The 25,370-nt window shown below is 42.1% G+C and overlaps 1 protein-coding gene across 1 annotated transcript in view; it reads left to right on the top strand.

The window, feature by feature from the left end:
• Positions 1-25,370, top strand: part of tnfsf10l (TNF superfamily member 10, like) — a 46,516-nt gene that overhangs the window by 12,618 nt on the left and 8,528 nt on the right. The window contains exon 2 of the mRNA XM_076092369.1: positions 10,203-10,352. Within this exon, the coding sequence (XP_075948484.1) occupies positions 10,203-10,352 (150 nt within the window). The remainder of the gene's footprint in view (positions 1-10,202; positions 10,353-25,370) is intronic.

Below are 25,370 nucleotides of genomic sequence, written 5' to 3'. Positions count from 1 at the left end.
CTGAAGGATACCTAAATGGACCACTAATGATCTCCAGCTGTTTTGACTTGTTTAGATTCGGTTGGCACGGAGCGACCATTAGCATCAATTCACAGCTGGCATAGAAGTCCACACGTCAAGACAGATTACATCGATGTCAACGGGACCTGATGGATCAGGAAAAGCAGCTTTCTTTGGTCTGAATTTGTTTCTCTTCCTAGAAGCCACCACGTGCCAATCAGATTGTTCTTCTTGTGACCGGTTAATATTTACCAGGTGTCACTGATAAAGTATTTTTAAATGGACGACACAAAGGCCTGACAGGGAAAGCCAGGTGTAAACACCACTGTTTGTTCTTGATAACAGCCTGGGTGTGTTTACTTATATTACTTTTTACTTGGTGCACTATTTGCCGGTTGTCCCTTATGCGTTTTAAGTTACACGTCAAATTTGGGGCTCCATTTGGTAAACTTGGAAATGATTGAGCTGCACCATTAGTTTTGCAGCAGCTCATCTATCCTTCTTTTAAATCGTTCTTTGTCTCTCTCACATCAACCTAGTCCCCCGGAGCGTTTCTTTTCCTCGGTATGTGCGCACAGGTGACTGAGACTAACTGGAAAGTCCTGACCTCTTCTTGCTCTTGTCTTTTTCTTTTCCCTCTTCCCCGTTCAGAGCCAGATGACAAGAACCAGAAACTTAACCCTTGGAACGAGAGCGAAAGTTTTACGGCAACTCTTTAGTTTCTCAGTGCCACTAACTTAGATAAGGCAGCTCACACTCCGATAATCAGAGCTTACAGTAAACTCTTCAGATAAGTTTTTACAACTTTGTTTCAACCGAAACAGCAGCATTCTCAATCGTCTCTACGGGCAACAAGGAAGTTAAAAGAGAAAGGAAGAAATGACCGGAATATCAGCAGGCAGGTCCGCCCTTTCTTCAAACCTTATTTAAACTGGACGGAATCCAAAACAGCAAAAACTGACAAAGAGAGGTCATAGTTCCACACGCGAAGGCTGGGAGTGGTACGCTGCTGCCCTGATGCTGTGGGATCATTAACGCTGCCTCCTGCAATCATTTGCATTGATGCAAACACACAATCGTGCAAAGACAAACACGTAGCGTGCACAGATTTGCGGTGAAGCTCGCAGGTAAAAACAAACATAAAGAAAACCCGTGGGATCACTTGCAGCGTTCCTCGCCACAAAGGAAAGCTAGTTTAAACACACGCGCACAAACAAACACACTGAACAGGACGCAAAGACAGGGAAACTGTCTGCAAGTAATCCCATTAATGCCTCTAAGCAGAAGCAGACTGTCCTTTAGACTGATTTCATAATGGATTGGGTGAAAGCATGTGCGGGCCATATGTCTTTTTAGAAGTATGTAGAAAAATCACTACCTGCAGCTCATTACCGAATACTTTCTAATGTGTACACAATTGCGGTTTGTTTGCGGTGATTTAAAGCTGGGGGAAGGCAGTATATTGTTGGTGTCACTGGGAAACAATTCTATAATAACCCTTCAGTTTATTGTAACTTAAGCGGTCTAAAAAATAGACTTCTGCTCCTCCTTTTGGCGTCGTTTTGAAGCTTTGGAAAATCTAGGGTGTGGTTGGGAGACTTTGGCCAATCGCAGGTAATTTCAGAGAGAGGGCGTTCTCCGATTGGCTGTTCTACAAATGCACCTCCCTTCAGATGGTGAAAGCCAGATTCAACGACGGAATATCCTGCAAAAAAAAGTCGCTATTCCAGCATTGGCAACAATTACCTACACTGCAAAGCAACCAAAAAAAAGAGGTAGAAGGAGAGTCTGACAATAAACGCGTGTCAATATCTAAAAATAACAAAAATAAACTGCCTCCGCCAACTTTAAAGTGCTCCAAAAGAAAACTTTGAAGACTTAAGAAGCCAGACCATGTGAAATTGTGAAATAATCAGACTTGTTCGTGGTCCTGCTTCAGTTTTCCCCTACAGCTGTTTCACTTTATACGTGGGCTGGTCAGATTTGGGTAAGGTTCTCTGAACATGCATGTCTTTGTTTTGATTTTGTGATACAAATCAGTTCCTAAGTGGATCTATTCTCTTGTCCTTCCCACAACCAACAGGGGCTTTACCTCCGGCTACAGCTGCGACCGCTGCTTACATGCACAGCAATACAACGGCGATTGCTTAATTGCAGAGAGACATATGGACGCACCGTCTGTCCCCTTAAAAAGCTGCAACAAGAGCAGCTCTTTGAAAGTCGTGTGTGAGCGATTATCATCATCATTAATGTCCAAAAAGGGCAGAAATCAAAGTTCAAAGACGGGATTTTTGAGCGAGGCTATCGTGAGGACACAAAGGGCAGTGGCGACGTGATGTGATCGGAATCTAATGGCGAACACGATATCTTAATTATCCTCTCATTTTGGAATGACGCCTCTAAACGTCATCTAAAGCTGCACCGATGCTTGTTTGTCAGGCTCTGAATCACGAGCTTGTTGTTTTAACTGTTTCGCTTTCTATTCAACTCACGAGTAGAATGTGTTTTCGTGAAAGCATCGTCTTGACCTCAACAAAGCCGACTCATCTCTGCGCGTTAAGGCACCTGCGGACCAAACACGCATTCCCAGATGACTGCCGTTTCAAGGAAAGACAAGTGAGCCATTGAGAAGAGGGGGACGGGGGGAGAGGAGGTAGAGTTTGGAAGTTGAGGATTCGTTTTTGTTTTTTTGATCACCTTTAGGCTCCGGACGTCCTCGTGTTTCACGATGAACGGCGATTTGAGGATCAATTTCCAAAGCCTGTTTATTCACAGTACCAATTATTTACACACCAGACTGCAGTCCTGTCACGAGCAATCAACAGTGAGGCGGATTGAGACGTAAACCCAAAGCGCACGCTGTTATTAGGTGCACTTTTCTACTTTTCTTTTGGATAATGTCTCTGTCTTTATCTATAATGTGGTTCCTTGAGGCAAACTGATGATGGCATGTGAGGTCGGGCCGGGACGCATGTGGTTCTATGAAACCGTGTAAAAAGCAGTGGCTTCTGATCCCTAATCTTCTGATTGTTCCTTTGGCTAAGATCCTAAAAATACTCCCCTGAAAGCTGTTTGGGTATGTGTGCTGGGCTCTGGTTGGTTAATCAAAATGGCCTTTGTTTCATTTCGTACCCAGTACATACCTTTGTGAGTGGTTGGCAATCAAAACAAACTATCAAAACAAACTATGTAACGATTAACAAAGCTTGATACAGGAGAACAACTTGGAGGAAAAAAGAGCTGTACGTGCAGAATGTTGACGTTTCATATATAACGTTGAACGCAATACCATATGATTAACGTTACATATATTTTGTTAGGTTTAGGCAACACAAGTTGTTGGTTAAGGTTAGAAAAAAGATTTTGTTTTGCGTTATCACAACAACCTGACGTAACAACGCGACAACCTGACATAACGCAACAACCTGACGTAACAACCTGACGTAACAACCTGACGTAACAACGCGACGCAACAACGCGACGCAACAACGCGACGCAACAACGCAACTCAACAACGCGACAACCTGACACAACAACGTGACAACCTGACATAACAACCTGACGTAACAACGCAACAACCTGACGTAACAACGCAACAAACTGACGTAACACGATAACAAGCTGCCGTAACAACCTGACGTAACAACATAACAACCTGACGTAACAACGCAACAACCTGACGTAACAATGTTGTCAACATTTTTTTTTCTCCTGGTGCCTGGGCTGCTACCACTACAAGGTGCTTTGGAGAGCGCAGACATTTATTAAGTTCAGAACTCCAAATTGAGAGTAAATAAGTTTTTTCCCCACATTAAAACATAGTCAAAGTCAAGTCTTTTCCCGTTGCCTTCTATTAGTGTACTGCTCTCCTCCTCCGGACTCTGAAGGCTGTGAATTACTCAGCAGGGTGTAGCTCAACATGATGGAGCTGGTTCCACCACGCCGTACTCTCACTATGTTTTATTTCACTTCTGCACTTGTGTATCCCCCTGCCTCTGTGTTTGGGTAAAGAGATTTATGTGCAGTGCCACTGCTAGCGAGGTCTGTTATTTCACCCCCCCAAAAAAAAACACTCTCTTGTCTGTTTCATCACAAAAGCAGAGAAAGTACACTGAAATACAGCCAACTCTCTCCTTCTCTTTCCCTCAGTGTTCGCTGTTCATCCCCCAACACACACACACACACACACACACACACACACACACACACACACACTCATCAAAACCTCTCGTCTGCTGGATTTGAGTTACGTGGCCAACTTCTCCTCTTCCTAATCCCTTCAAATGAGAGTTCTGGACTGCCAAGGAACTCCCAGACCAGCACACACAAAATTGCAGCCGGGTTTCCAAGTAGCCCTCTGAGATATTCTTTTCAGGGTTCGGTGTCCAGCGAGGGGCCAGACAAACACACACTCTACTGCACCTACACACTGAGGGGCAGGCCACACACACACATAATACATATGTGCACACACTCACACATGGGAGGGAACAGTGGAGCATTGTTCACTGCTTCCTGAGAGAGCTGGCATCGGGATCACAGGAGCTCCGTCAGCCCCGGACCCTCCAGTTCAGTATGGACAGCAGTGAGAGACCATGTCCTCCGGCTCAGAGGTGCATGGACCGCTCCAACATGTATGCATTTTTTTGGTGTACTGCAGTATTTATGTGCAACCCATTGGTTTTGCGTACGCCGACATGAAGAAACAACTTTTCTTCGGGAAGACATTACGTTACGTGGTTGTTTTTAAACCTTGACAGCGATCTTTCCCAGAAAACGTGCAAGTTATATATATGTAGTAAACGATTTAGAAGATTAACTGTTGTGAAAGACAATAAAAATAAAAATGTTGTAGTTTAGGTACGAGGCCGGATGTAGACCACTATCGACGTACATCAAGCTGTTTCACCTCAAAGACCACCAACATGGCCGCCTTATAGCGTCAGACATTAAATCACCTGAGAGTAAACCAGATATGTTCAGGAATTTACAGACACACTCTTCTTTCTTTTCCTGACATCTGAGCCAAAATCAGGCACTCGACAAAGATTTACAACCAGAGAGTTACATCAGAGCTCGTTGTGTTGCTGGATGTTTTTAGCATGTGTTAGCCCGCAACGGACTTATTGCTCAAGTCATCGGTGTCAGCACGCCGATAAGATACGGCGCTCGGGGGACGAGTTCCACGGAGTTATTTACCCAAAAAAAAGGAAGTATTTTATTTCAAAAGAAAAACAACTGTAAAGCAGATTATGGGCTACTATAAGATTACGTTTCCTCTGAAGACCTTTGTTTGGGAATGAAAAGTTATCGATTAACTCTTTGTCAGAAAGAAGACGTTATGGTTTTACAATTCTAACAGCCGGTCAGCAAATCACTACCTGCTGTCAGCTCATTGTGGGTCGTTGAATCATCGGGTTGTAACTTGTTCCTGAAACGATCGATGACGGGGGACAAAAATGCAATTTTGCAAAAGAGTCAGGACATGGCAAGGTTCCGTCGAAAGCAGCACTCAGGAGAGGAGGGGAGGGTCTTCTTCGGACCGTGTGGAGCCGTTCCAGTCGCATGCTCCCGGGGCACGATAATGATGAAGAGTCCCCCCCCGTCTCTGGAGGCCTGCGTGTCTCTACTGGCCTACTCAGTCTCTCACAGTTTCCTCTCAGCTTTCCAACAGTTCTACTTAACCAAAAACACAATGCGTAAAAGGAAATAACTGATATTATCATCATGCAAACGTCAGTTCTTTGGCCTTAAAGGGAGAATTGGATATTGTTACGAGCATTAACATAACGCAATAGTGTCGGGGTGCAACAGATCGGATCGGCACAAAAGAAAAAAGGGAGCAAATACGACTTTTAGAGATCCCCTGATCACGCTTTTTAACCGCCGATACTAATTGCCGATCATTGATGATCCACATTGGCAGATAAAGATCGTTTTTGTTTTGTTTCGTTACAGCAGCTGATCTACAAGGCTGCTAACTTTTTATTTTTCAGCCACTGTCCCAAAAATCATTTCCACCGCTCTGAAGTCAGGAAACCATCAAAAAATGTCAATGTTATCCTTTTACTTTGTTACACTCATCTAATTTATAATGTTTTTTGTATTAAAACACAAGTTTCAAATGATTAGGAAATAAAAATATTGTTTTTTCATTGATAACATTTTTTCTTTTGTAGTTTTATGATAGTGTCAGGTCATAATTCCTTCTCTAATATCCAGTTATGTTGTGCTGTTAACGTTCCTCCTGTAAATTCAAACTGATTTGCTGTTCTCATGTGACATTATCAGGGATCGGCGGCTAGAAAGCATAAATGCCGATGTCCTGATCACATATTTTTACTGAATATGGGCCGATAACAACCGTCTGTAAAACTTTATTTCACGCTGTGATAGTTTAACTGTAATTTATGTGCGGTTCACATGTGTGCCGAACCGCAAAGGGGGGGGATCCACATGCATCCCGGATCGACAACGATCCGTCACACCACTAGTCTAGTGACGAGGCTAACTGTACTGTACAAGAACCAGGACGGCTCCAGGCTGTTGGGGTGTGCATTACTATTGAGTGCAGAAACAACCGAGAGAGGCTAGACTAATGCAGTAGATTTCATAGACTAATTTCATAGACTTCTTGTGTAGAAGTCTATGAAAAAATGTTCATTTAGTAAATTATGGCCCATTTTGAGTCAAATAGACCATAAATCAGAGTATGCTTTAAGGTGGGGCTACTGTGATTGACAGGTAGCTGCCGCTACAAGATCTGGCGACGGTCAAAATCAAAGATTATGAAATCTTCAAACTCAATGAATAAAATAGTCAAACCGATTTATCGATTATCAAAGTAGTTGCCGACTAATTTAATACTTGACAACGATGAATTTATTGTTGCAGCTCTAGAAATGATGCATGTGTCTTATTTGCGTGTCATTTATTGTTATTTGTCCCCTTAGAAACTTTCAGAAATGAAAAGATCGCTCACAAACATTACTTCGGGAGAAGTTTTCTTTGTGCAGCTTAAAACCCTGAGAAAAGAAAGCGTATCAACGTGATGATAATGCTTCTCTGCATAGCTCGGTTTAGCCTCTGGCCTCGTCTTCATATACTAATAGAGCAGAAAGTTGTCTCCTAATCTTGTTTTTTAGCTGAGTGCAGTGGTGTGTATGGGCTTTTATCTCCTCACTAACATGGACGAGACACTCCCTACCGGCCCTGTCCAAACATAATGGACAGACATACACACTCATTCCCGTATGAAGTCTAACCTTCTATTCTCACGTACAAAACACACTCCTCAATAACAACCAATCCTTCAACCAGAACAACCAAAGCAGGGAGTGTGTTTTGGCAGAGGCTCCGGGGTAGAAACGAAGGCCTACTTTCGCTCCATTTGTTGCTGATTGAACGGGCTCAGTATCCACTCATTCATGTGCGAAACCTCCCCAACACCTCTGCCAGTGGAAGCTGTCATCACAAGCGACCTCACAATAGACGAACTGTCTCTGCTCAGACGCCGCCGTCAGCAGTTTTGGTTGGGAAGCGTCCCGATTGTATGCAGATGATCCATTACTGTTGCTTTCTGGATGTGTGAGTCCTGGTGACTTTAAGTTGGTTAATGCAACTTTTGTCTGTCAAGTCTGTCCACTCCGAGATTGGATCTTGCTCTCGTTGGGATCCAGCCAGACCACATGCCAGGGTGGCCTGGCTCGCATTGAGTTTGGATGCGGTGTGGACCACAGACTGTATGAAATACAGACGTGGTCTCGATGATGTCACCCCTATAGTGATTGGAAAGTCGTTTACTTACGTTAACGTTACTTTTACTGCCAATCTTTATGAGCTGATATTCAGTAAGAATCCCAACGAGGGACTTTTGTTGTGAAGAATGAACAGGAAATGAAATGTGTTTATTTGCTCCTTTGACCGAAATACATCCGATGACTAAAAGGTGGAACCACGGTCTAGGTGTTTGCATGCAAATATTTTCAGATACTTTACTTGAGTACTTGTATGCTACTTTATACTTTCACTCCACTGTATTTAACACGTTACATTTCCCAATAAAAGAAAATCTGATGCATTATTATAGATTAAACCAGCAAAACGATGGCAGTAAAAAATAGTCCAATATTATATGTTAAATAATGATAATATATCACTATGATAGGGGCTCATGATATTTTTACTTTTTCTTGATTACACCTTTGAATGCAGGACTTTTAACTGCACTGGAAGGTTTTTCATATGACATATTGGTGCTATAACTTTAGTCAAGTATCTAAAAACCTCTTCCACCGCCGGGTCTTGGACAACAAAAAGCAGTGCTCGCAATATTCTACCGAGGCAAAACGTATAATTGTGTTTAAAAGCTTCAAAATGGAGCTGAAATAGAGAAGATCGTTCCAGTCACACTCGTAAAAACAAAAAAAAGCTTTAGATTTGTAATGTTTGCTCAAATTAAATTTACGATCCCAGGTGCAGACATTTCTCTGCCAACAGGAAGAAATAAATCTGAAACATGAAAAAAATTTCAGACCGTTTTGTCTCTCGTGTCTTGTTCGAAAGGATAAAATTGAGTTTTCTAGTTCTTAACCGTCACGCTGCATTATTTCTACATTTTTTGGAGCAAGTAAAAAGTTCCCTCTCAGCTTCACGTGCTTGGCATACGTGACATTATTTGACAAAGTTGACCTCAACCTGGCTAGAAGCCGGAATGTGCACCGACTAGAACAATTACATGTGTATCCAATTAGACTCATTGTGGGTTTTTTTGTCCCCGCAAAGACTCGTGAAGCCATTAAAGACATGAGTCATCCCTTTTCAGGACCGGGCAACAAGTTGAGACCGTTTTCTTTTTCTTCCCGTAAGCGCCCTGTCCTTTCTCGCTTGGTTTGATCGTTTCATACAAGCACAGACGCCGCTATCTTCACTGGAAAAAGGGAAATCCACTCACGCATAAACATTGACAGTATCGCAAAGAGAGGAGTGATGGGGAAGAAAGAAAAGACAAAAGCAGCAGGTTTCATTAGTAAAAGGGTGAAGGAGCGGGGAATCAAGTGGAAATAAATTAATATAAAATAAATAACGGGTGAAGGACTGCAGCTCTAATCTCTCCCTCCTCATCGGTGCTTGTTATAGAGTCATTAGCAGGGCTTTCAGACCGTGACGCTTACAACCTCCCTGAAGGGTACCGAGCCTCACGAAGCCTCCCGCTGCACATCAGTTCCCAAAGAAGTCTTAGTCGAGGTCGCTGCCGAACAGGAAACGCAGCAAAAAAAAAAGGGGAAACAAAGAACTTATTAGGTGTCTCGATATGGACGCAGTACGCCAGCGTACGGCCAGGAGAACCTGAGCATGCCCTCAGCGTTACATAAGGAGTTGTGTTACAAGCTGCCTGAGCCAGCAGTCCCGTGTGCCAAAACATTTGCTCTCAGCTTCTTTCACTCCCAATTTTTTTCCACCATGTGTGTTCTCTCCCTTTCATTTTCTTTTTTTACGAGTCACCACAAGACAAATGTTTCCCCCCCTACAGTCAGACTTACACAGCAGTGAAAAAGCATGTTTTGGGGGGGGGGATATGTGCACACAAAACCCCGAAATACATAGTAAAATGTGTACATGAAAACGAGAAAAACAGAACAAGCTGCGAGAAAGCAAACGAGAAAAACATGGGAGGAACTCATCGAAGAGGCTCCCACACTGAAGGTCCAGCGTGTTGTATTGGAGACGTGCATGAATTAAGACCAATCAAAGACCAAGATCAACAACACTTATATTAATATTTGCAGGATTTGCATTTGAAGTCCCTTTGAAGTTTGGTGCTCACTCGAGGGTTGTTGTTACCGGGATGGTTTCTTATCTCAAGGTGCTCCATTCAGCAATCAATTTGCTCATCTACAGACTTTTTTCACTTTAATTCATGTTTTGTGCCGCGATTGTCCTTAAGAGCCACCGTACTAATGCAAAATTGATAACAGAAGTTGACGAGGAGGTGCATACGTACTTTTAACTCACTGTATATATTATTTACCGTCACTATAATGTCTTTGGAGACTGTGGTCTAAAACAATGAATATAAAGTATGTTTGAAATGCCAAAATGACCAAAAACACGATGAACGTCTTGCATAGATATGGTCTTTTTTTGCTACAAGTCAGTAAAAACTTTGTCGATCTTCGTTTCCCTGTGTGTTGGCTCTGTAGGTGCGTAGCCAGGGAGTGACGGAGGAACTGAAGTGCCTGAGTTTACTGAACGCTCTGGATAAGGACCAGGACATCCCCGACCAGCTGGCCCAGCTCTTCGGAGAGCCCTGCATCAAACTGGCCGAAGGCATCAAAGCGTACATCTCCAAGGTAAGAGGAGAAAGTAAAACACAACACAATATGGTCCTTTGAAATACACATGACACCAACACTTCAACACTGAACGAGTAATGAGGCATCCCATGCATCTTATTGTTAGTCTAGATCAAATAAATCTATCGGACGGCAAGATGGTTTTGCTGGAGGTGTTTTTGTAAATGGAAAGCAGCAAACAATCAGAACCATAGTAAACTACATCATGATACATCAATAATAGGGGCGAAACAAAACAAATGTTATGAAGGGAAGAAAGTGAATTAAATTAAATTAAAACCACTCCTACATGCTGAAACATCTACTTACATCTCGATAGCGCTAACTGACAAAAACCAGACTATAATCTGGAATTCCTAAATGATATATTTTGGATATGAAGTGAAGTGTGCGTAGCCGACTCTGCTGACCCCGGGTTAAAGAACAGATGGAGGTTGGTTTCAGAGCGCAGGAATCCGCCCGGTTACAGTGAGCTCAGAAACATGTGTGTGGACCGATGCAGAACTGAACCTCTGGGTGGGACTAATTGGGCGTATTTGTCATCGTTACGATGGAACCTTCAGCGGTGAGGTCGTAACACTCATCATATAAATAAACGGGGCACATGTGTTGAATCACACAAACCGAGATATAAAAGATACAGTCCAAAGATTTTTGATCAAAAACAGCAGATGTTCTGCTTTTGATCAAAAATTCAGTTTTATTCAATAAAAGTTCATTTCTCACTCATCCAATAGTGACGTTATGGCCCGTTTCATCTGGTCAGTCATGTTATTTGTAGCTCTAGGTGCATCTTTAAACAAAAGTGAAACATTTAGGACAGTGAGTATAATAATCATATCAATGTATGCGTGTGTTGGAGTTGGATTGAGTGGAAGAGTATTAGAAATGTGAGAGTAAGACAGCTTCTCAGTTTGTACCCGTTGACCATCCAGCGTTTTCCTAAACCTGACGACGTGGATTTGGTACTCAAACCTTAAACTAAGTATTTCACGATCTTTTCTTAAACCTAACTAAGTATTTCACGATCTTTTCCTGAACCTAACTAAGTATTTCACGATCTTTTCCTAAACCTAACTAAGTATTTCACGATCTTTTCATGAACCTAACTAAGTATTTCACGATCTTTTCCTGAACCTAACTAAGTATTTCACGATCTTTTCCTAAACCTAACTAAGTATTTCACGATCTTTTCCTGAACCTAACTAAGTATTTCACGATCTTTTCCTAAACCTAACTAAGTATTTCACAATCTTTTCCAAAACCTAACTAAGTATTTTCCAATCTTGGCCTAAACCCAACTAAGCAGTTTTGTTTCCTAAACCTACCCAAGTTTATTTTTTTTTAAACAGACTGTATGCATGTAACGAGCAAAAATTGACACGTGTTAGACTTTTGTAGGAAAACGCAATTTGAGTAACGCAATTTGAAAACGCAATTTGAGTAACTTTTCGTAAGATATCATCATGTTGGAGGATTCATTGGCTCTGCTACAGACACCAAACCATCAGCATCATTGGGGTTATTTTCTTGATGTTTGTGGAGAGGTAGTTGGTAATGTAGTGGTATGTGCAAGTATAAACACAACTTTCTGATTTAGGCTGTCAACTGTATATCACAAAACAAATCAATAATGAACTGGTGACCTCAGAGCTGAAAAAAATAATAAGTCAGTCACGGAGCCTGTTTTCCTACATGTTTACATTTATGTGCTCTAACTTGTGTGTTTTATGAGTCAGTGCTTGAGACAGTTATTTTCGCCCCTGGGTGTTTTTTAGGCACACACACAGAGTTTTGAATACACACTTCCAGCTGAGCTGTTGTATGCGGGGCCAAGTGTTTGGGTTGAACCCGTTTTGTTTTCACCAGCGTTATATGTAGAACTGATGCTTCATGAACCTGTGCCAGAGCTCAGTCAAAAACAGTTCACACTAGAAAAGTGCACTCGGCGTAGATCTCCGCCAGGTGTGTCTGCAACAGACACTGTTGTAAAGTTGTAAACCAGGCGGCAACATCTGGTTCTGAAAAGTGAAACCAAGTAGAAAGTGTCTTAAAGCTGCATTCTCTCTAGTGTCCACCAGGGCGCGACTCCTCTGGTTGTATAGAAGTCTATGAGAAAATGACTCTACTTCTCTCTTGATTTATTACCTCAGTAAACATTGTAAACATGAGTTTATGGTCTCAATCTCTAGTTTCAAGTCTTCTTCAATACAGCATGATGTTCATTTAGTAAATTATGGTCCATTTAGAGTCAAACAGACCATAAAGCAGGGGATGCTTTAGGGCGGGGCTACTGTGATTGACAGGTCTCTATCATTGCATTGTCCGGTCTGGGAGTTACTCTTCTTAGAACTTTAACCCTTTTAGAGTGTGTTTTTAGTTTATGAAAGTTAATTGTAACATTGTTGGTTACACGATCATTCACAGCAGCGACCGCCGTTTGATCCACTTGAAGTGAAAACTTTTTTTTTTTTTTTTATTTACTTCATAATTGAATGGAAACATGGATTTTGTGTCTCGTCTCTCCCTCCTCAGCCCCCTTAAAACTACAAACCTCTGGGTCAAGAATGATAGTTTTGTTTTGAGTTAACTGTTTTGGTGCAGCTGTAGCTCAGGTGGTTGCGCAGCCATCAAGCGTGTGTCAAGCTCTACTTAAGCGAGACACCGAACCACCAGTTTGCTCCTGATTGACATGTTGTGGGGTGAAAACGTGCAAATGTAACGTCTTTGTGCTTAAACACTTAAGCCCCGGGGCACCTCTCCATCTGTTCAGGTTTATAAACACCTGGTATTACTTGGCATCGACCAGTGGGATCTGATCAGACAAGCGATTTGCTTTCCACCAAGACGGGAGTTTGTATCCCTCATTGCACATGAAGTGTTTTTACACACAAGAATTAAATCACCCAGAAAAAGGTCTAGACGTGGGTCAATCACAATAAATACCCAAAGACTGCTGCAGTAAGTAAACGCATTCCTATCCGTGCATATGTTGAATCAGCATGGAAATACAGAGGACTCCAGGAAGCTGTGGTTGGAGAGTCACTCCGTTGATACAAGTCATCTTCTTGCAGACATAGCCAAGAGGACTTCTGCCGCTTAGTCTGAATGCTGACAGCAGTAAATCTTCAGCCCCCTCATTTCCTACAACCCCCCCCCCCCCCCCCCCCCCCAACACACAAACCACCACGTTTGCCTTAGTTAAAGCCTCTCTTGTCCTTTAACTCTCTTTCTCTGCTCTACTTGTATGATACAATCGGAGAGCGCTGCTGCATGCCCCTGTGCTCCTCAGTGGACGGGAACAGGAATGTCTGGTTTGTGTAAATGCTGGTGACACACCATCCAAACAAATTCACATCCAATTACATGTTTCCCCCCTCAAACATTCACATATCCTGGTATTATCAAGCTAATCCCATGCATTTCCATGTCAGCACTTTGTTTTTATTCTATTTTTCCAACGGACCTATCGGCTCCAGTAGAGCGTCTTGGTGGCTCACAGTACAACGCTGTGGGTCACGCTCATGTTGTACAACAACACTGAATTGTTTTCTTCATCAGCTTGCGTCAAGGGATTAAGAAAGAAATTGTTGAGTCAAAAAGTCAAAATGGTGGTGAGATCGAGCTGGCAGACCAAGAAGGCACCGTCTCTTTCCTTAGAAAGTGCTTCAGTGAGAGTACCGGAGATCACACCAATCTTCTTTTTGTTTAACATCTCCTACAGATGGAACTGCACAAGTTCTATAATGTTTAACTCTGCATAACCGACGAGAATCAGGGCCTTAGTTGAACCAACTTTTAGGGCAAAGGACACTGTGTATTGTTCATTAACTGGAGGCCGGTGAGACCTACCGTAAGTCTTTATTGCAGCCGGCCACTGATAAGCTGGCTGCCGGTATGTGCAATAGTGTTACCTCTCACAGTGAGTTTTTGCTAAACGATTTATTCGCGTCTTGTAACTCGCATCGTCTGGAAAAGCTAACACCACAGCTAAACGCCACAGGCCTGACAGGTTTGACATTTTGAGGAATACGTTCGTCTTGATTTCTTGAGGGGTGCGCGAGAAGATTGGTGCCACTCATGTCTGTCCATTTAGTTTGAAGTTGGAGGCAGTTAGCAGCATGAAAGCTCTCTCCAAAGCTGGAAAAGATCCACCTACCTGCAATATGGTTTATCTCATTTGGTGTTGGAAAGAGCCAGATCGTCCTGTAACATTCTATCCTAAGCTGAGGCTAAGCTAACCATCTCCTAGCCCCCCCTTCCCAGTAGCCTCCCATGTATTAGCTTACATTTGGGTCACAGAGGTAACCAACGGTTTCTCTAAAAAGATCATCAATCAGCGTTGTTTGAAAACCCCCCCGTGAACGTAGAGTAGAGGGTCACCGGGATGAAAGACGCAACATTCCCAAGTCTAACCGAAGCCACTTGCAGAGGCGTGTTGCTGCAGCTTGTTGGTCTCTTAAAGAATCCCAGCTGCTGCAGCTAACAGGTGCCGGCAGGATGCGCAGATCACGGCCCCTTACTGCAAAAGCGAGTCTACCATACTACCCACATAAACACAATAAAACTTCAGTAATAAGTTTAAGAAATCTCTCACAAAACAGTCCATCAAGTCCAAAACAGCAGCTTGGATTTGGTTTCTTTGATAAACTTGTGTGTGTGTGACAACAGTTCGTTATAAAACAACAATGGCGGCTCCTGAAGAGGTTATGTCAGATATCGTTGAAAGAAGAACAAAGAACGGAGGAGATGTTTTCGCTCTTCTCCCGACCGGCTTCGGCAAAAGATTGATTGACAGATGGTTCATCAATCACCTGCGAAGTATTTGGGGGTTTTTAAGCGCCTGCCATTTTCCTCAACTTTTTCCATCAACAGCTTCTCTGATATATAACGGGTTGTTTTTTTTCAGAAACTGAGAATGATGACGAGATGAGTGTTGACAATGTGATGGAGAGAAAAGAATGGAAAACTAATGAAGACAGATGAAGTAAAAGAGGAGCATCGGTGGAGTTGATCTCCTGGAGATTATTATTAATGCATGCTGGCTCTGCATGGAGATTCCTCTGTGCACACAAACTGTACTCAGTGAGTGAGCGATGACGTAATGACGTGACAAATGTGTGTGAGAGAGACGGTGATGACAACTGTGGTGTTGGCATGAGATGATGAGGATGATGATGGTGAGGATGATAAAGTAGACCGTGAGTGATCGATGGGAGTGCAGAACGAAGCCGACCTGAATGAGTCATAAGAAACAGTTGATGAAAGAAAGAACAGAGGAAGGAGGAAGAGAGAAGGAAAGAGAAGCCCAGGAATAAATAAAAGAGATGAGAGATGTGGAGGAAATAATCAGAATGAGGTTTTAATTAAACACAAATGAGCGGATGAAATAGAAAGGAAAGAAAAACTCAGGGGCGGGTCTTAGCAATGTTTGTTGAACAGCGAGTCCAAAAGGAATAAAATGAACTGGTGGAATCGCGTGTTTGAGCTTATTAATCATCACAGCAACACATCAGAAACATTTTTGAAACCGTTCCCCTTCAGGAAGGTTTCAGACCATTTAATTAACGCATAGAAATCCTTAAATACTTCATCCATCACGGTGCGCAGTTAGTCTCTCTTCTCACCACACAAACACTCGTCCTTGCATCACTTTGTGGTTCTGCTGTCTGCTCGAGAGAATCTAACCCAGTAGACAAACTGGGAATAAGTCGATGCGACTTTAAGGAAAGAGATTACGGTTTGTTCACCAAAGAATAGAAATACAATGGACATAAAATGTTTAATGTGATGAACTCTCTCAGCACGGGTTCACCCTTTCAAGTCCGTCTTAAAACAATGATGCGTCCATATGTACTTTGAAAGAGTCCCGAGCGACAAAGAGGAATTTCGTACTAAAACCACTGCAGCGCGAGGCCGACGTGGCCTCGTATAAGCAAAAAACAACAACACACATGGTGGAAAAATGAAGAAGAAGTTTAAAGCTAATTCACTACAAATCATAAGCATTTAAATAGATTTGAAGCCCTTTGTTTGACTTTATTTAATGTTATTACAAACTTGCAGACAGTTGAGTTATATTTAATTTGTCATGGTGAACAATTAGACTTATTTTTACCTTATAGCAGACGTCCTTTTAAAGACTTTTCCTGCATCACATTCAGGTCTCAAAATCCCAGTCGACAAGTTTGCCATTTTTGAAAAGGGTTATCTGACCTAAGAGAGAAAAGACACGATGCCGCACTTCACAATGACTTTCTATAAGGTGAACATCAGTTTATAAACACATAGCATGCTTTGTTAAATGGTCGGCAATGAAGTCAAGTATAAAGGATTTCAAGTTAGTGGCATTAACTCTTGAAAACAACCCGTATGGGGAAAAATAAAATAAAAGTTTCCTTCTGTTTGGGTCTTGCCGTCTGGAGGTCTTTTGATCTTCTAGCATGTTTGACATATACGAGCACATGAATCACATGCACAGTTATTGCAGGTTTTAACGTTGGCCGCCAGGTTGTTGTTTTTTTGCTGGCATCACGAGTAGTTGTCCAGCAGATTAAATTATATTTGACGGCCAAAATGTCCCTGTTTTACAAAAAAGAAAAAGCCACATAAATAAATTCATTCACAGCATATTATACAGCCTAATGTTGTGTTTGTTGGACAACTTTGATATAAACTCATATTATACAAATGTTTAGTTTTGCCTCCACTGCGATTGTATACATTTTGACAAATTGGACTACCTCATCACGGTCCGATAGTTGATGTTTTTTAATATTCAAAGCTTCTATTGAAGTTTTTCAAATGAAATTTACGTACCAAATATTTCATGCATAACGTTTTTTTGGACCAAAGTGAAAATGTTTTTTAAAGGCTTAACTCCAACAAATATGGATTGAAGCGCAATATTTCGTTCGATAAAAACATACTAGTGAATTTGGGAAAGTATGATATATATCTTTTGGGGGTTTTGGACTGACGAGACAGTTACAGAGACCACACAACACTATTTTGAATTTGACAAATGTTGAATTCGGACCCACCAGCCTATTATTTGTTTCATTATTATTGTTTATGTCAAATGTAGGTTATTAAGTGGCTTTTTAAAACATGTCAGGCAGTTGTTCTAAATGGCCAGAATCCTGGAATATTAACAGGAATATTGGCCTTAAAAAAGTTCACAAAATGTATTTTTAAATCGAGCGTAAACCCTGAGATATTAAATTGTCTTAGATGCAACGCATTGATTTTAACGCGAGACAAGCAAAGAAAGCAGCAGGAGAGAGGAAGGAAGACAGGGTAGCACGGGGAGATTTAGGATGGCAGATTTTCTAAGTCTTAAGCTCTCCGCCCCCTGTGGGGACCAGAGTTAACTCTCCGTCTTCCACCCCGCTGCCTGTCGGTTCAAGAGACGGCGCTCTAACATCTGCACGTGCTGAGACTGCCAATACATCAGCTCTCATCTTCCAGTCACGGTGACGGATAACGCTCAGAGACCGGGTCAGGAGTTAACACGTCCACGGCAGGAATCTCATATCATCGCCCGATCAAACGTTCTCTCCCAGGTCTCAGCTCTGTGTGTGTGTGTGTATGTGTGTCTTTACCATCAGTCCTACAGACCACCGCATGTATTTGGCTTCATACGTTCGTCTGACTGAAATTATGTTTGTTTTGATTTTTCTATTTTTGTTTTTGGCAGAGATGGCGGTCAGTACCCTTTGATTTTTTTCCAAGAATTTCTTTGCATTTTTTTAAATTTATTTTTATCCCGTTTTACCACATGTACTGCAGACAACAGCCTGTGTCCAAATGGCTTGATGCTTTAATGAACTGCAGCTATTGTGTTTGAAGAAGAGTGATCTTCCCCTTTCCTCCGGTACAGGTCATTTAGGGAGGAACCAAAACCATACCCATTTTTAAATCTCTGGATTTCAAAATCAAAGTCTGTCTTTCACCAGCTGAATCTGATAAAACATAAAAGTGAGAACAATTTGGTTAAAAAGTTCATTCTCAGCTTTGGATACAGCGAATAAATCTCCCCCTAAGGTCCATTTAAAAAGCTGTTCAGGAGCTTTTGACTGTATCACAAGAGCTTCATCTTTATCACCTTTATCAGTATTTAAAGTGCTCAGTATTTTAAAACTATGATGCTTGACTAAAAGATAGTACAACTTTACAATTTTCTTGTATGATTTACAGAATCTAATAACAATAATAATAATTAAAGATGAAGAAGAAGTCGTCTTATCTGTACTTTAGCCTTTTGACCCGACACTAAGGTATTTCTAATCAAAAGGTTGCTTTCTCTAAAGCTCACACAGATGCATTGTGGGTGCCATATCTTTAAAATCTGCTCTGTGTCGAAGCAGTGATGTTACAGCAAATATTTGGCTTTTGACTGCTGATGTAAAGCAGCTGTTTTGACGTTACCCGTGAGGGTGTGGACGGACACTCAGCGGGCTTCAAAGAAAGCAGTGGACCATGGAAGTCCGTGTGAAGCGAAATGATGCAACGCAATGACGGGAGGCATTTGGGATGTGCGGGGGTCTGTTATCGAGGGTTGTTTCTGAGTGGACTTTGTCATGTGAAAGATTAGAAATCAGCGCTAAAATATTATTTTATTGAGGAAGCGCTCAGAGAATTACCTCCAGATAAAAGAAAGTAAATGTAGTGCACTGAAATGACCCTCGGACAAGCACTGAACTGTACATCGTTAATTCACAAAGCTCCGATAGAAGTCGAGAGAGGCGTGATTCTGTAATGTATGATCAAGCGTAATAAAAAACAAAGTTAGAGGCTGAAAGAAAAGTCTTAATTGAACAACCCTTGCAAGAATCGGCATCAGTAAGAGTAGTCTTTTAAAATCAATGATTAATTGTTCAGCGATAAAACAGCAGCTTTCATTTATAAATTGCCCGCAGTTGTTTTCTAGAAAACTAGTTTGACTGTGTGAAGCTCATAATGGTGTCGTTCCTTCTCCATCGAACTACAGGAAAGAGTGGAAAGGACACATTTTAACATCAATAACCGATGCTTGTTTCCAGCTTGTTTCTTGATACCGACGCAACCTTTAGCTTCTCCATGAGACGCATCAGGCTTTCAACTAACTTCCAAGTCATTATTAGACGCTCAGAGCTAACTGACCGTAGCATCGCGAGAAAGTCTGCGTAGGTTGGTTGGGAGTGGAGGATGGACGAGTCAAAACAAACAGACTTTCACCCAGGAGACCGCCGTTCATGTCCCGTGTGAAACCAAGTCAACGGTGACTAATTTTTCCTTAGTTTTGTTCCGTAAGTTACATACTTTGGCAACGCCAGTTCCTAAGCCTGAACCAGTACTTTTGTTGCGTCAGTAAACCCCCAAAAAACTTAGTTAACCTACGTTGAAAATTAAAAAGGGATATATATGCATGTAACAAGCAGAATCTGTTCGTTTCCCGTGAACACACAAAATTCCTTTTGACATTGACAAAGATATGCATGTCGGAAACGGACACGTCCAAAACTGAGAACCTGTCGCCAATAAACCAGCGGCGCCTTCGCGGCCATCAATGTGTCAGGATACTCTCCTATTTCCCAAAGTCAACACACTGCAAAGCTGCTGAAAAGCAGTTACCGTATCACACTCGCTCTTACAGTAGCTCGACTATTGAAGGGCTGTCCTTCCATTCTTTGGACATCTCTTTACAACCGAGTGTCTCCACAAAGAATCACACAAAAGCACTCTTTTAAGTTTTTTGTTTACCAGAGATGTGCTCAAAGGTTTCTTTGAAATAAGTTAATCAGCATGAAAAAAGCGTAAAAGAATGACAAACTGAGACCAAAACGACCGGTTATAAGAGAGTGGCAGGGATAGTGCAGCATGTGCTATGGGCGTCGATTAAAGTACATTCGAAGTTGCATTGCTCCACAACGAGACCAGTATCGACACACATAGGAAATCAAGGATCAGGCAGCTGAAAAAGGGCTGGAAAAAGGTCCCGGTTGTGGTTTTGGGGCATACTATGTACGAGACAGACTAAATGTAGGTGTGACCATAATTCATCAAAAGGTCACCACTCGATGCGGTTATCCGTAGCGCCGAACACGTGCCAGAGGAACAAGTCGGCCTCTTATTCTGCTCTACAAAAGTTAATGTCAGTCATTGTGGTCACACAGGGAGGGGCGGCAGTGTTGTTTGGTGACTTCCAGCTGATACACAAACACAAAAGACCTCCGTGTCCAGTGTTGACCACCCTCCCAATCCTCATTCATCCCTCAGGCCGAGTTCCTGTCAAGCAAGCGCCCCTCCAAAAAAAAAAAAAAAGCATACTTTCTGTAGCTTCTTTAGCATCAGCCGCTTGTCTAACCTGAAACACAAGAAGCCTCTGTGCTCTCACGATACATGTATTAAACGCCAGACTCTCATGATCTTCAGGGGATTTCCAGAGAGCAGAAAACTCCCATGAGAGGAACAACGTTGGTCGCCCGTTCTAAGTCTTATTCATACACGCAGCACATTCCCGGGGTGTTTTGCAAAACTGTTATAATAAAGCGAACATTCAGCATTCCTGCAGTACGTGTGCGGCTTTAACTCGCACTAAGTCCTGCGTAAAGCCCGAAGTGACTTCGCTTCTCCACATCAACACGTCCCCCCCCGCTCCAAATAATGTACTGCTGGTCTGGAGCGAGCGCTGGAACCAGCAGAAGCCAGACGCTGCCCGGCAGTCGGATTTATGACGCTCATGCTGGCCTTCGCACTTTCATCTTTATCTCACATACGAATTGCGAAACATTTTGCCTTTCCTTACGACACACCTGTTCACCGATACATGAGTGCAATATCTTATAGAAGACAACCCTTGAGTGATGTGGTGAGTTCTTGGCGTCTTGAAAAAGAGTTATTATTGGTTTGTTTGCCGACCGTATGATCTTCCAAACTGGCTGTAGTTACACTTGTCTTTTGCAACTTTTGTCAAAAAAAAGATCTTAATATAACTGGTGTGCTGTGTTCTATTCATCACTAACCATACAATCCTCTCTGTTGTACCAATAACCCAGATGTTCTACATGTCCCTCGGGCCGTTACCCTCACTTCCCCACATTTGATTAAATCTGCCATCACGCGCTATTCCTTCTATCTATCCTTTTATCTCCTACGTCACCGCCTTTCATTTTCAATTTATGTTCCCCTCCAACCGTTGCAAAGTTGTTGTAGGTTTTTATTCCTCTTCTGGGGGGGAAATATCTTAAAATATCCAGCACACAAGATTAAAAATATTTGGAGAACAAATGTGTTCAAAAGTGTCGGAGAGAGGGTGAAAACCAGAGCGAGGGAAGAAGAGGTGAGGATGGAGAAGAAGGGGAGATGACAGTATTTTATTGCTCTTGATACATGTGTGACCACTTTTAACACACTCAGGTTTCGTTTCGTATTAATATTTCCCACAAATTTGTGCCGTTGACGTGCAGCAAACGCTGATCTTTGAGGGGACGGAGAGCCAGAAATTTGGGGTTCTGTTGTTTATTAGCCCCGTCTACTTTTATTTCACCTCCTCTGTCCGAGTACGAGAGTTAAACTTAGGTTACAACGGGCAGCGCCGCTGCAATAAACCCTTATAAGGATGCAGAACCTCGTGGGATCAGCATATTTGTACAAGAGGCATTCACAGACCAAATATTGTTGCACTGGTACATTTGGCTTTTTTTGTTTTTTACTTCCAGCCTCAGCTGAAAACTCAACAGTGGTTCTTTTGGTATAAACAAGCCCAACATTGTCTCCATTATAACATGGCTTTTAAAAAAATGTGACATTTCGGCTGCGTCTGATGAAGTCACGGCTCCATTACCTCAATCAAGGATGACTTTGTGTACAAAGGCTTTTATTGAGTCGTCTTCTGGGGAAAGAATAAAATCCACACAGTACACTTCTGTGAATCCTTAAAGTCTTTCTGTCTAATATCATCTCTCGGCCATCGGCTCGGCTTTTCATCTCTTTCTTTTATTATTGATGGAGCGAGATACTGGCACAAACACGACCGTGAAATAAAAGAGTTGAATAAACACAGGACTCTGATGAAGTCACCGCGCTGTAAGCACAGCGGCTGAAACTGATAAACGGCTTCGTTTTCGACAGTCTAAACAAAACGCGTTTGAGGCTCTCCACCCTGCAGACTCACCAGATTTGTTCTTTATGTAAAGTACATTTCTAAATAAAAGGGCTGCACTTTTCTCTTCTTTTGGTGCTTTAGAGATGATTTAGTGTAAAGTGCAGCTCGGCCAGTCCGGGCCGAACTGAGACGTAGCGTTTGTTTCGATCCGCCAGATGCAGCAGACGGGTGGAGTCATTGGATAATACACAGTGTTAAGATAAGAGAAGTCATTAGATATACTTTGCAGATCAACCAGTTTTGTTGCGTTAAAATAACTTTTATCTTGAACACCATCTTTTTTTATTTTAGTTTTCTGATTTTACTGCATTTTTCTTACTTAATTGTTTTTTTTATGTTGTAATTTTTTTAAATATTTGTGATAACATTTTAACTAAAATTATCTAACTTTTATCGTAATTCTATTTTATTAGTATTACTTTTTATTTATTTTTATTCTTCCGTTTTAGTACATATGACACCAATACTTACAAAAAAAGCAAACGATATGGGAAAAGAAATTAAAAAATAGTGCACCACACATGGAGCCTCTGTTGTCACCCTGACTAATACAAAAGAGTCAGGACATAAATCACGTGTCGATTTCTCGTCGGCAGACGGCTCTTTGAAAACAATAAATCAACGTCAGACGATTTGCTCGCTCGATCACGTTATATTTAGGAGAGGCTGCCGTTGGTTTCATTACCATTGTGTGCAACACACACACACACACACACACACACACACACACAGGACTTTAAGACAGAAGCACTCAGGGAAAAGTTGCCAACACGTACCATCCAGGAAGTGACTTAAATAAAGCGTCTGCTGCTCGTTTAAGTACTTGAAGAGCTGACGGGTCATAAGACCACGTGCTCCTTTAGGTCCTTAGTTTTGACCTGTGCTCTGCAGGCCGTTAACACGAGAGCACGCTCGACTTCTCTACAGCGTAGCTTGCATCGTGTTCATAAATAAATCCAATTAACTACAAGCAACACTAATTAAATGTTTAAAATATACAAGAATCTATTGTACACGTAGACAGGACTGGGAGGGTTGTATTAAAATATGTATTCTGATATCATCGCTCATTACATGTTAAGAAATGTAGTAAGCAGCCAAATCAAGTGTGACAATATTAAAGTAACTTGATTACTTTCTGTTTTTTTGCCCCCATGCAGTACCTGTGAGTGAGTAGGAGTATGAGATGAAGAAGTAGTAGTAGTCTTCCTCCTTTTGAGTTTTTAGCGACAGCAGAGAAAACATGTGGGCAGAATTTAGAGTGCTGGTTTGTTTTGTTAAGTACGTAAGTGAATCTACGTCTCGGGCTGCAAACATTAAAGCTGTGCACATTTAAATGTGGGGGGACGACTTCGTTGAGCTGTTCACACTCGACATGTATTCCACAGCTGGAAGGCGTAGCGTGCACGGTGCCGTGTGTGACGTCGTTCCCCTTCTTCCTGCTTCACACACTAAATAATGGCAACGTTTCCTCCCGGTGAAAGCTTCTCTTTCCACCGACGTTAGAGGCTTTTGATGGGAGACGTGTTGTAACGTGTTCGTGCACGGTAAAAGATGTAGAACCTGCGGTAACAGACACATTGAACAGATGTAGCTGTTGCAGAAAGGCACAGAGAAACTTTGCAGAAAGCCAGTTCTCTGAATCTGTGAAGACGTGTTTACACGGTAAAGCTTCTGCACTTTTTCACGTGTACGTTAGGGCTATAGCCTGTGTTTTTGTGGTGAGTCAGCATAAACCGACATGGTCAGAGTTCTTCCCAGGAACAATAAAACAGATTGAGAAGATATCACGGATGATGGCGTTTACGTGCACGAATGAGGCAAGCATCTATGCTTTCTGTTTTATGTTTTTTATGCAGGTGTGAACAGACGTTTACCCGATTACAACGCCCACTTCTTCACAGGATTATCAACAAGCTGATATGAAATGCAGAACTTTTTGAGCAATTCAGCAGGATTTGATGTCAGTGGTACACGCGTGCCGTTTATTTTGATTACGACTCCATCGGCAGTTTGATTGTGAACTTAAAAGTAGCAACAACAAAAAAATCTCCCCCGCCAAAAAAAGCTAACGTACGTCACCCTCTGAGTTTGCATTCTGCGGTCCCAGAGAACGCAGCTGACATTTAGGTATTACATGTCTGTCTTTGTCTTTTTTATGACTCACACATACACATATTTGTATTGGTGTAAGTATTTGCTCGTGTGAAACGAAACTCAAAAAACGGAGACCGAAGCTGTAAAACGACGCCACCGCTGGCCTACTTTCATGTTTGTGTCCTGAGGAGCAACAAGAAACCGCGTTGTTAAAGATAAGATAAGATAAACTTTATTAGTCCCACAGCGGGGACATTGTGCAGGATTACAGACAAGAGACATCAGTAGACAACAAAACAAGAAAATAAAAATAGATTAAAGGTGACAGAGACAGAAAGAGGGAGGAGACGGAGAGGATTAATGCAACAGTCAACTGTGTAGAAACTCCTCCACTGTGGGTTTAATGTTTGTGAACAGTACAGAAAGAAACACAAACAAACAGGAAGGTGAACTCGAGACCAGACTCGAAACAACCCGAAGTCCGGTCTGTGTGAAACTAGACTCTGAATAAAAAGCAATAAAGGTTTGACATCCATATGTTGTTTGTCGTGTGTGCTTCCTCGGCGGTACACAGCGTTCTGGTCTGGCAGGAAAGTCCCTCAGCGAACAGGTCTGTTATCAGTGACTGGCATCGAGGAGGCCCACTGGTGCGTTACCTGTCGTAAAACCTTTACTCGCTGCTTCTAGACTATTAACCGCTAATGAGGAGAGCGAGTTTATATGTCGGGCAATTAGAGTTCCAGAGTGGCTTAAAATGAGTGAAACAGGAG

Source organism: Anarhichas minor, unplaced genomic scaffold (genome assembly GCF_050575085.1).
Source record: "Anarhichas minor isolate MPS153535 unplaced genomic scaffold, ASM5057508v1 ptg000016l, whole genome shotgun sequence".
In the NCBI taxonomy this organism is placed as follows: Eukaryota; Metazoa; Chordata; class Actinopteri; order Perciformes; family Anarhichadidae; genus Anarhichas; species Anarhichas minor.
Note: the sequence above shows the minus strand (reverse complement) of the source record. Positions and strands in the feature narration are given on the sequence as shown.